Raw genomic sequence first — 12,533 nt, forward strand, 5'->3', positions numbered from 1 at the left:
TTTTTTTTTTTTTTTTTTTTTTTTTTTTTTGTCTTTTTCTAGGGCCACACCTGTGCCATTTGAAGGTTTCCAGGCTAGGGGTCTAATCAGAGCAATAGCCACCGGCCTACGCCAGGGCCACAGCAATGCCAGATCCAAGCTGCATCTGCGGCCTACACCACAGCTCACGGCAACGCCTTAACCCACTGAGCAAGGCCAGGGATCGAACCTGCAACCTCATGAGTCCTAGTCAGATTCATTAACCACTGAGCCATGATGGGAACTCCAGCTTAGATATTTCTAGAAGAGGTATAAGTCATTTGAATCTGAACTTCAACCTTGTTGCAAGCTTGATTTTTCTCTTAAAATACTGTTTTTAGGAAAGCAATTTTTCTCTCCCTAGTTTTCTCAGTTCCTTGCACATAGCAGGCACTGAATATGTATTGAATTGAATTGAATTTGACCTGCTTAGAAGTCATAGTCCTGGCATAGGGTTATTTATTTTTGGCAGGAGCTGTCATAAATTATAGTGTTTAATACTAATCCAACTGATGAACTGCACACTCAGCGGCCTATCATAGTAATTCAGCATCTCCTGTTGTACTTTCCCATATGCAAATTTAGAAAACTATGTGGTCTACAAGAGTCCTGATAAACTGGCTTTAGCCTAGTTCACATCTACCAGATTATTCACCTGTGGGCTTCCTGTGCCCCCACCTTTTAGAATGACCACACTGACTCACTTTCACAGACCCTATCCTCTGGGGGCCTCTGGAGCTTTGCACATCCCTTTGCCTGGGATACTCCTTTTGCAAATTTAGGTATGCCTTTCCTGGCACTCCCTCATAGACAGACTTGAGTGTCCACTTCATTCTTCCCCTAGCACTTCATACTCTCCTGCATTACAGCACTCAACCCCCCTGTAATTCTTTTGTAAGCCACCTGTCTTTTTCACTAGAAAACTCCTTGAGGACAGGTCTGTGATTTATTCTTTCCTGTATTCCCCAGGGCCAGAAACAATGCCTGACACATAAACATTTGTAGGATTAACAAATGGGTCCTGAAGTTCATGTAAATTTGCAAATGGAATAAAATTAAAATGTAAATGAGTTTAGCCAGGGATCATTAATTGTATGCCTAATTCTAATTAAGTTGTGATATAGTGAGATAAAAGATCAGCCTGGATTCCTAAGATGCAGACTCTTGTGTTGGATTAATGATTTTTTAATAGTCCCTTAATCTTTGTAGTTCTTAGTTTCTTTATCTGAAAATGAATGGATTGGACAGGATCTTTACAAAGATCCCTTAGAGCAAGAATTACATTGCTCCTAAGTTAATTATAGAGAACTAGGTCTCTTCTGCCAGACTCCTTGAGGCAGGAAGTATGCTCCAATCATCTATAATTTTCTGGCACTAAGCTTAGTACCTGGTATATGGTAGTTATTCAAACCATTTTACTGAATAAAACAATAAATTCTCAGATAGAATTACAATTTAAATAAAACAAATGAGAAAAAGGTCAGGTAGAGAATAGTAAATTAAAAATCTGTAACATACAGAAAAAATCTAATAAAGAACAGTAATTTGGAATGTCTGAAAGAAATACCTGAGAGGAATTTTTTATTTATCAGTTAAAAAATTCATCAGTTGGAGGAAATGAATTTAAAACTGCCTGGTCCCCTAACTACAAGTTAATAATTTATCAGCCTGTGACATGTTGTACCAAGTTTTATGATGCTGAAATGAAACTGCTTGCTCTAGGATGTTGGTGGCAATATTTTTGAAGTTTGTGTATGCATGTGTGAACTTTTAGTTTTAAGAATTGAAAAACTATGTCTTGTTTCAACCAGGATTTGTTAAATCATTGACATATTTGGGACTTTATCAGTCTTTAGGGGAGAATGAGCTTCTCTGATTATATCAAAATGTCACAAAAATAAAAAGAAGGTAAATAGCTTTTTCAACTTTTTTAACTACGCTTTTATAAAGATTTGGCATTATTTAATAAATTAGATATCTTAACCTTTCCAAGAATTTCTTTTCTCCTTCCTTCCTTTCTTTTTTCTTTTTAGGGCCACATCCACGGCATGTGGAAGTTCCCAGGCAATGGGTAGAATCGGCGCTGTAGCTGCTGGTCTATGCTGCTGCCACCGCCACAGTAACACGGGATCCGAGCTGCATTTGCGACCTACACTACAGCTCATGGCAATGCTGGATCCTTAACCTACTGAATGGGGCCAGGGATTGAACCCATATCCTCATGGATACTAGTGGGGTTCTTAACTTGCTGAGCCACAAGGGGAACTCCATCAAGAATTTCTTTAAGAGATTGAGATAATATTCTTACATTTAACCTATACTGATGTCTTTGGGTTGCTGGTTTGAATACTATTATGTGTAGTTCAATCATGAAAATAAGGAAGTAACATAAAAATATCTGTGTATAAAAATATGTATACAGAACTTCAGGATGGGGTCCTACTATATGGCAAAAGGAACTGTGTGACTGGGTTACTTTGCTGTACAGCAGAAATTGAAGAAACATTTTCAATCAACTATACTTTAATAAAAAATAAAAAAGAATACTCAAAAAAAAAAAGAACTTCAGGATGAATCAACCAACCATCTATACATACATTTATTAGTTCTGTACTGTGTGATAGACAGGTCCATTTTAGGCACTGTATGCAAAGAGCAGGGAGAGACAATGCCCTTAGTTAATGTGAGAAATGAGTGTCTTAAATTAGGGGCCCATGCTTGATAGTTTGAGTCAGATTTTTATCTCCACCAAAGATAACATGTTATTTCTCTAAAAAGGCAAGTGAGAAAGTAAGTTGAAATGCTTTTTTTCCTTTTGTTGTTTCATTGATTTTATTGTATTTACGGTTCTTGAAATTATTATTGTTCGGCTCATTTTCATTTGGTTCAGGCTCTTTTATGGGCACCTAAAAGTAGATCTGTGTTTTATGGAACCTGAAATTTAGAGTGGTTCTTTTAAAGAAAAAAAAAGTACAAGTACAAAACTGGATATGAAAGTGAAGTTTTTTAGAACTATAAGAAATTCATAACAGGTTATAAATTTTAAAAAATGGATAAGTTGTCAATATCAGAGAAGTAATCTAGACTCTGTACATTTATACTTCACTTCTCTTCCACTGCCCATGGATACCTTCAATCCTGGCACCACTGGACACATTGGGATTTGAACAGGACCTTCCTACTCCTATGCTGGGCTGGTCAGCATGGCAGGCACTTGAATTACTCCTGAAGCCATTCTTTTATCACTACTGCTGATGATAATGTAACTAGTTCTAGAAGTGACCACATTCCTCACATGTTCCTTCTACTAAAACCAAGCTAAATGTGTCTTCCACCCAAATTCCTATGAGTCAGCTTCCCATGGCCCTGACTTCTTCAGTGCCACCCAACAGAAGGTTAAGTTTGACAGAAAGGAAGTCACACTGGAAAAAAGACAGAAGTCTTAATCAGTTGTATTTAAAATATCTTGCTCTTGAAAACTTTATAGAAAAATTTATGATGAAAGTTTTAGAAGAGGGACAGGTGAGGGACTCTCAAGCTCAGGCTTCACTAGCTTCTGAGTAAATCTGCCTTATGTGTACATTTTGTCTTTTGCAAGAGTGTGTACCTTTACACTGTTATGCACTTGTCAGTTCCCAGTGATTTCATTTTAATGATTGTTTCTGTTCTGGTTTGAGGGATAAGAATGAGGTGGGTAACTTACTTTTGCTAAATGAACATGTAGAAGTGAGTATAGTAGTAGAACTACTACCTTTTTTTTGCTAGCAGGAGGTATTTTCAGTTCTGCAGCCAGCCCTGAACGCCCCAGTGGTTGGGTGGCACCTGATGGAATGACTGAACCGTTATGAAACAGGTGCTTTTAGGCCTGGGATGTAAAGTGAAGAAGTGGAAAAGATTTGTTCTAGGCTGACACTCATTTACTACTAATTAGTTGAGTTATTAAAATGAATCTGTTACTCCCCTCTGGGTTCAGGAAAAACACTCCAAAATATAAATAAAAATCTGTGAAATTGTTTGTTTGTTTTTTTCTGTTTTATGCCTGTACCCGTGCCATATGGAAGTTCCCTGGGCTAGGGATTGAATCTGAGCCACAGCTACAACCTGCAGCAATGCAGGATCCTTTAACCTACTGTGCCAGTACAGGGATTGAACCCACACCTCTGAAGCTGACCCAAGCTGCTGCAGTCAGATTCCTAACCCACTGTGCCACAGTGGAAACGTCAAAAATCTATGAAAAAGTTTTAGCTGGGAAAATAGTATCTGAATTGTTATTCAGAAACATTAAGATGGGCCAGCATGTAAGGCCCATTCCCTCCTTTTTTTGTTTAGAAAAGAGACTAGTAGTGGTATACAATAATTAGCACATAGTAGTTCTATTAAGTCTTAAGGGATGTTGTACAAGAGCGAATGAAAACTTTAGGGGTTGAAAGTAAAGGTATGACATAGAAAAACTGAAAGAGAGAAGAAAATAGAATTTAATTGTATTAAAACAATGTGAATGTAGATTCTTTGTAGATTGGTGATAGTAATTTTAAAGTCAAATTTTATATTATGGAAAACAAAGAAATAGTACGTAGTTTGATAATTCTCTCTTTTTTTGTGTGAAAGAAAGTGTTTCAGTTCATATGAAAATGTTTTATTTTCGTCTTTCTTCCTTTTAGGTCAGACTGTGCCAAAATCCCAAACTTCAGCTGAAAAATAGTCCTCCATATATACTTGATATTTTACCTGATACATATCAGCATTTGAGACTTATATTGAGTAAATATGATGACAACCAGAAACTTGCCCAACTCAGTGAGAATGAATATTTTAAAATCTACATTGATAGTCTAATGAAAAAGTCAAAAAGGGCTATAAGACTCTTTAAAGAAGGCAAGGAGAGGATGTATGAAGAGCAGTCGCAGGACAGGTAAGGATATTCCAAATTTTATCTTTCTCGGTAGTGAAATCATTTATGTCGATTTCGTTTCACTGTTAGGGTAAATGTCACCGCGTTTGTTTGGGGGGAAATATTACATTTGTGTATTTGCTTTTCGTATTATTTAAACCTTGTAGTTTTACACAAGGTTTACACAAATTTATGTCAGTAGCTAGTTGGTGAGACAGTACTTGTATTTTTTTTAAATTAAGACTTTTTTTTACAGCAGTTTTAGGTTTGTAGAAAAATTACTCGGAAAGTAGAGTTCCTTTATACCCCCTCTCCTCAGGTACCTGTGTTTCTTCTATTATTAATATCTTGCAAAATGTGGTACTTTTGTTACAATGATGAACCAATATTGATACAGTATTATAAATAAAAGTTCCCAGTTTATATTAGGGTTCACTCTTTGCAGTTGCACAGCTCCATGAGTTTCCACAAAAGATAATATTGTCTACCATTATAATATCATACAGAATAGTTTCACTGCTCTAAAAATGCTGTGTGTTCCAGCCATTCATTGCTTCCTCACACTCCTGCCCCAGCCACACACCTCTTGATCCCCTGGCAACCATTCAGCTTTTTATTATCTCTATGGTTTTGCTTTCTTCAGAATGTCATATGGCGGAAATCATGTGACATTTTCAGACTGGCTTCTTTTACTTAACAATATACATATAAGTTTATCCCATGTCTTTCCATAGCTTGATAGTTGATTTATTTTTTATTGCTGAATAATACTCCATTACATGGATGTAGCACAGCTTGTTGATCCATTTGCCTGTTGAAAGATATCTTGATTGCTTCCAGTTTTTGGCAGTTATATGTAAAGCTGCTTTAAATATTTGTGTGTAGGACTCTGTGTGGACATAAGCTTTCAGCTAGTTTAGCAAATACCTAGGAGCATGATGACTATATGATGTTATGGTAAGCCTGTGTTAAGCTTTGTAAGAAACTCCCAAACTGTTTTCCAAAGTGGCTGTACCATCTTGCATTCCCACTGGCAGTGAATCAGAGTTCCTATTGCTCTACCAGCATTTGATATTGGACAGTGTTTTCAAGACACAGTCTTGATTGGATATGTGGGTGTGGTAGATATGGGTAGAAGATGAAATTTCAGTTCCTATACTTGACTATTAAGCAAGAAGCTAAACTGGGGTGTAATAATTGAAGTGACAACAACTCAATCCTCATTTTATAGACAAGATTCTTGACTTAGAGACTACTCACTAAAGTTTGTTGTATGGCTATTGCAGTATTAAATTTCATGATCTATCTTAAACTAAGAAAATAATAGAATTTTCCATTTCTGGGATATTTTAATTATGTTCAGAAGAGTCACTGATAGTGAGGGTCTATTAAGATTTGCAGATTGGAAAAACAAATATTAATTAAAATATATAATATTTTAACATAGTTGAGTTGAATTTTAGTTTAAGACACTTAACCTCTCTGGATTTTAGTTTCCTTAGATATAGTAAAACCTCTAAGAAATTTCTCATGTTTCTTTCAGGTTAGAAACACTAGCTTTGTTTAGCCTAATAAAACATAGGATTGTATAACAAAATTTAGTTATCTAGGTGTGTAGACTCTGAAGTTGTCTGTAAATACCAGCTAAACAAATACTCAGAGTGAGCAACACCATCAAGTTCAAATGTAGGAAAACCCTCTGCCAAATGTAAAATAGCATAAATGTTTACTTATTTATAATTTGCTCTCTAAATTAGTGATGAATCCTAACATAATCACAGGAGTCTAACCAATTATGTAACTGTGGGCTTATCACTTCGTATTCCTGGACCACAGTTTACACATCTTGAGGGCAGTGAGTCGTGCAGTTAGCTGCCTTTTAGCTCCAAGTGCTAATACTCTCTCCAGGACTCTTAATGGGAATTTGAATTGTCACAAGTTTCTAGGAGTAAGAAGGAGAGATACAGTGACTGTTTCTTCTTATAGACTTTTCAAGAAGACCAGGATGTTTCTGTTTAAAACTGTAGTCTTGTAGTTTTACCATTGATCTAATAAAACTAAATTGTTTTAGAAATATCTTTACATTTCCTATTCAGAGTTAGTAGCCCTGAAATTCTTCTTGATCTAGCAACATCATCCATTAAATTTTGCTTTTTAGGTTATTGGGTAGGTGAGAAGGTATGTACCTTCTAGGACTAGGAATTTGAGTGGCTAACAGTATTTTTAATTGAATGTAGTCATATATGATGGGGTAAACTTATATCTCACTTTTACATCTTTTTTAAGAAACTTGAAACATTTTCTAACTCAAGATGCCTCATAACTACAATTTCATGTAGACATTTTTATTTTTATTTTTTTTGCTTTTCATGTAGGAGCATCTCGGAGGAATCTTTATAAGTTTTGGTTGATTGTGTGTAGATTTCTATAGTTAATGAAAGATTGCATAATGCGAACTGATCGCATTGAGGCAACTCTGTAAATTTTGTGTTTTAAATGTCTCAATAAATTTTGTCATTGTCCTAAATTCAACCCAAGACTAAGTTTCTCAGTTTCTGTTCTGGTGCAGCATATTCCTCTTTGGATTTTTCTGTCATCCGTGTTCCATTTTCTGATAATGTTCATTGCTACTATGTTTAAGGAAAACTTAAATTTGATAAATATCTGACCGTAACTCATAATAATGTATCACTTTTGGTACATCATAACAAGACATAGACCTTTGGTGTAATGTTTCTTTTAGTAGTAATATATCTTTAAACAGTCACTTCTATGTTCCCTTGGTATTCTAAATACAAACTGAGGCTAAAACATGCCATTGTACATTGAGCTTTGGGACATTTTGCTCTATAGAATATAAAAGAAATTTCTTAGGATGTTTTCCTGGTTGTTAGGCAATTGAGTATTCTTTTGAGTAGTATGACTCTTATCCAACATGTATGACATGCTGCTTATTAGGAATAATGTAAATTCCCTAAACAATCTTTTTTTTTTCATTCTGTGAATAATGTCACAAGGAGCATTATTATTTTTCAGCTAAAAATGAAGTACAGTAATAGTTGAAATAGTGATGTAGAGTTCATTGACTAAACCAGCATTTCCCCAGGAGATTCTGTACTTTATTGAGGAAACTTGTGTCAGATGAGTACATGAATCAAAATGTTTACTTTAATGTCCTGTTGTACTAAAAGTAAACTTTGTGGATTTGTTTTAAATGTAAGGGCAAATGGGGAAAAAAAATCAGGCATCGATTTTGAACTACCTGTGTTTTACTTGATTGCTAAAATATGAGTGGCCCTTGGAGTTCCTGTCGTGGCTCAGTGGTTAACGAATCCGACTAGGAACCATGAAGTTGCGGGTTCGATCCCTGGCCTTGCCCAGTGAGCTAAGGATTCGGCATTGCAGACTCGGTTCGGATCCTGAGTTGCTGTGGCTCTGGTGTAGACCAGTGGCTACGGCTCCAATTCAACCCCTAGCCGGAAACCTCCATATGCCACAGGAGCGGCCCAAGAAATCGCAAAAAGACAAAAAAAAAAAAAAAAAAAAAAGAGTGGCCCAAACTTTAAAAGCAATTTCATAAATGTATGATAAATATAATAACAAATAGAAAAATAGATATAGCAAATGACACATAATATATTACTTGTGTAGAGAGTGAGAGGTAGAAATTACAGTTAGATAAATTTATCTGCTACTGTAATAGATATTAAGAACATGTAGTGCAAGCCTCTTGCTTTGGGAATGGGTGGAATAATGATTTCTGCTAGAAGCAGACTGCGTGCCTTGCCTGACTTTTATTGTAAACCTCTTCTTCTCTAGTATCACTTTGTGCCAAGTTTTCCCCCTCCCCCCTCAAAAGAATTGAACCTCACACTGAATTGATGCTTTTCTGAGCTGCTATTTCTGGGCGGAGTAATTCAGTGATTTTTGGCACTCTTAATGCTTTCAAGTGTATGTATGAAGTAGGGAAGGAACAATTTATAGTTTCAAGCACAGAGAAGAAGAGAAACTTTATAATATATTGCTTAACATTTCAGTGGCAAAAGTCAAAGTGGGTGTGAAGGTATTTACAGCTGACAAATGTGAAACTCACAGGAGATGCTTTTCTTCAGTGATGTGACTGGCAGTTTCATCAGTTGACTATTTTAATTAAAAAACATTTACTCTTTCAGATTAAAAGTTGTGAGTTAATCATCTGTTCTCCAAGGCCTGGTGTTGGACACTGTGTTTTTAGAACACTCAGAAATGATGGCCTGACGATAATCAGATTTTCCGTATTTCAGAGCTGCTTCAGTGAACCAGAGTGCTACAACCCATTTTTCCCTCCCACACTCTGGTTTGTAACCACTGTAACAAAACCAAAAGTCAACTGAGGTGGAAAAATAGCTCTGCATTTGATAATCTATCTGTGAAGGAAATAAAGGCTTTTAAAAACTTCATGCCAAAAGAGTAATACATGGTTGTTGTCTTATTAATGTCATTCCAGAACCCTTGTACCATTCTTCATGCACATGTGTTGTAGAAAACAAATCATAGTGTGCATAGCTCTTGTAATAATTCTCATTCCAGATAAGATTTTTTAAAAAGTATTTTGACATTAAAAACTCCGTTCTAGAAAGTGCTAGCCTTTGTTCAAAATTCTCCAGAAGCATCAAAAATCTTTTTCTTTGTTGAACATTTGACCGAACAAAGAAAATGTATAACCTGCTACATTAATAAAGTGCCTTTCCCCCCTAAAGGACTGTACATTGGCTGCGCTTGCTGTTTCTGCCTGTGTTGTAATTCCTGAGACAGTGTACCAAGAGCATTTTAGAACTGATGTACTAAAGATAAATTGGTTACGTTAAAAGCTGAATCAAAACAACATCAGCTACAATAATAACAACAGTAAGGGAAACAACAAAACACAAAGCTACAAACAAACCTGCGTGCTTTCCTCTTACCATTGTATGAAAACATGGCTTTGGCCAAAGAATAATGTTGCCCTAATCAAAATGTTTAAATAGGAATAGAGATGAGTACATGTTGATTACATGGTTATCGAAACAGTTTTGAAATTCCTCATGGGTTTTCAGTGTAACCATACAAAGAGACTGATCTGTGTGCACAATTTGGGTTCTATGTAATAGTTTTTAATTATTCCTGGACCTCACAGGTTAACAGACTTGTTTATAATCCTACATCAAGTTCCCCATGTTCTCCTAGGCAGCCCTGTTGTACATTGTGAGAAGGACATGAGAGAAGAGTGCAGAAATCTCATGGTCTGCTGCCATTTGTCCTCCACGTGTTCTTTGTTACCTTGGTTGGCTTCCCAACTCCAGTCTGTGTTTTTCGGTCTTTATTTTCTGCGTATTCACAATATTTACCTACTCAGATATTTCAGCATCAAAATATGTAGATGTAGTTTGTTTCAGACTAGATGTTACTGTTGCTCCATCAGTCTAGTCAATCATTTTTCAAATCCAGTAGTAGTTTCTAGTAAAAATACTGTTTTTTGTTTTTACAATAATCATTTGTCGGCAAATTAATCTTAGGGAAATTACGTCTGTCTGTCTGTCCGTCTGTTCTTCCTTCCTTCCCTCCTTCCTTTCTTTCTTTCTCTCTCTCTTTCTTTCTTTTTTGGCCAACTGCAGCATTTGGAGTTTCCTGGGCTTGAGCCGCAGTTGCAACCTGCTGCAGCTGTGGCAGCACTGGATCCTTTAACCCACTGTACTTGGCTGGGGATTGAACCTGTGTCCTTTTGCTACAGATATGCCACTGATCCCATTAAGCCTCAACAGAAAATCCTGTCTTTCTTTTAAAAGTAATTTTTACAGTATTGAATGCATTCCATTTATTCTATGAAATATCTACTGTTTAATCATGAATAAGAGGGAGTAGTTTATGTTCCTTTAAAAAACATTCTTCATATTTTAAATATTAAACTAATCTTTCTGTTTCTCTCTTTATGGTGAAAATTGCAGTTCTTTTTGTATTTCATGAGGACATGGCAAGTTGCAAATAGGAAAATGTGATTTCTAAATAAGTCAAAATAAGGGACTTCTCATTGTGGCGCAGCAAAAACGAATCCCACTAGTATCCATGAGGATGTGAGTTCAATCCCTGGCCTCTCTCAGTGGGTCAGAGCTGTGGTGTTGCCATGAGCTGTGGTGAAGGTTGCAGATGCAGCTAGAATTCCGAGTTACTGTGGCTGCAGCATAGACCAGCAGCTGTAGCTCCCATTGGACCACTAGCCTGGGAACTTCCATACACCATAGTTGTGGCCCTAAAAATAGAATAAATAAATAAATAAAATCCAAATAAGTTATTGGTAGGTTTTAAACACAAGTATTTTCATGTAAACATACTTAGTTGCTACTTAATTTTTCCTATATCTGCATTCTAGGAATTTTTTTTTTTCCTTTTCAGTGGTAGAATAGAGAAAGTAAAAGACTAATTTTTGATATTTTAAAATGATAATATGTAATTTGGATTCTGAGGAGAAATAGTAATTAACCCTGAAGCAGGAATATGTCTGCCAAGTAGGAAATGGAATTGTCTCTAGAAAAAGTGAACTTTGGGAGTTCCTGTCATGGTGCAGTGGAAATGAATCCGACTAGGAACCATGAGGTTGTGGGTTTGATCTTTGGCCTCTCTCAGTGGGTTAAGGATCCAGTGTTGCAGTGAGCTGTGGTGTGGGTCGCAGACTTGGCTCAGATCTGGTGTTGCTGTGGCTGTGGCTGTGGCATAGGCTGGCAGCTGTAGCTGCACTTAGACCCCTAGCCTGGGAACCTCCATATGCTGCAGGTGCAGCCCTAAAAAGAAAAGGAAAAAAAAAGAAAAAAAGAAAAAGTGGACATCTTCCTGAGATTAATTTATCACAAATGAATAGAAAGTTTATTTAGTTTTGGTAAGAATGCTTTCCTTCATGTTTCAAGCACCTGAGAGATGTGACTATACTTTTCTAAAGTTTGGAAATCAAGGGACTTATTTCTTTAACACATTGTGAAAGTGGAGGCCATAGGAAAGTTATTTGGACAAATGTTTTCAAACTTAAACAAAGGTAGTCTGTTAGAGTGGGCAGGTGAGTGCTTATAGAATCTTTGACTGTTAGAGACTTTATGGCTAGCTACATCCATGTTGCTTTGATAACTGGACACAAAGTAATTTACTTGTTGATTTTTTTTTCATGTAGGTGAAAAATAAAAGGCGTTTCTCTAGCAGTTTTCTCCCTGGAACATATTTTCAAAATACAAAAGAAAACAAATTATTCTGATATTCAGATACTCAAAACTAAATCTACTGTCCACTGTTTTAAAATTTTAAATAAAGTGTTTATATTTAATCAATTTATTTGCTATTTATTTACTTTTCCCCCAGCCCTGTGTTAGTACCATTCAGTCTCTAACACCTGGTTTATTAGCTATTAAAATTTTATTGCAATTTATTTCAGTTCCTTCCAAGTCAGAATATGTATTATAGACACATGATATTTTGATTTTAAAATTGGAGATATTTTTCCCCTGCAGTTTAGATTTGATTAACGGTTCATAAATTCTGAGTGATAACCATTATATCATAAGACAGTAAGCCAGTTCACATGACTCAAGTGAACTTGGCTTTATGGTTGAATACCTTTTATGCT

At 36.1% G+C, this 12,533-nt stretch overlaps 1 protein-coding gene across 23 annotated transcripts in view; it reads left to right on the top strand.

Annotated features, from left to right (window-relative positions):
- Positions 1-12,533, top strand: part of CBLB (Cbl proto-oncogene B) — a 308,592-nt gene that overhangs the window by 101,853 nt on the left and 194,206 nt on the right. For all 23 annotated transcript variants that reach the window (XR_014824886.1, XR_014824885.1, XR_014824884.1 and 20 more), the window contains one exon: positions 4,680-4,930. Coding sequence is in view for 20 of the 23 variants with exons in the window: in XM_084991427.1 (XP_084847553.1) it covers positions 4,680-4,930 (251 nt within the window). In the remaining 3 variants the exon portion in view is untranslated. The remainder of the gene's footprint in view (positions 1-4,679; positions 4,931-12,533) is intronic.

This window comes from Sus scrofa, chromosome 13, assembly GCF_054392235.1.
Source record: "Sus scrofa isolate SSC_HxYL_T2T_F1_AM1 chromosome 13, Sscrofa_HxYL_maternal_Yorkshire_Landrace_v2.0, whole genome shotgun sequence".
NCBI classification, from domain to species: Eukaryota; Metazoa; Chordata; class Mammalia; order Artiodactyla; family Suidae; genus Sus; species Sus scrofa.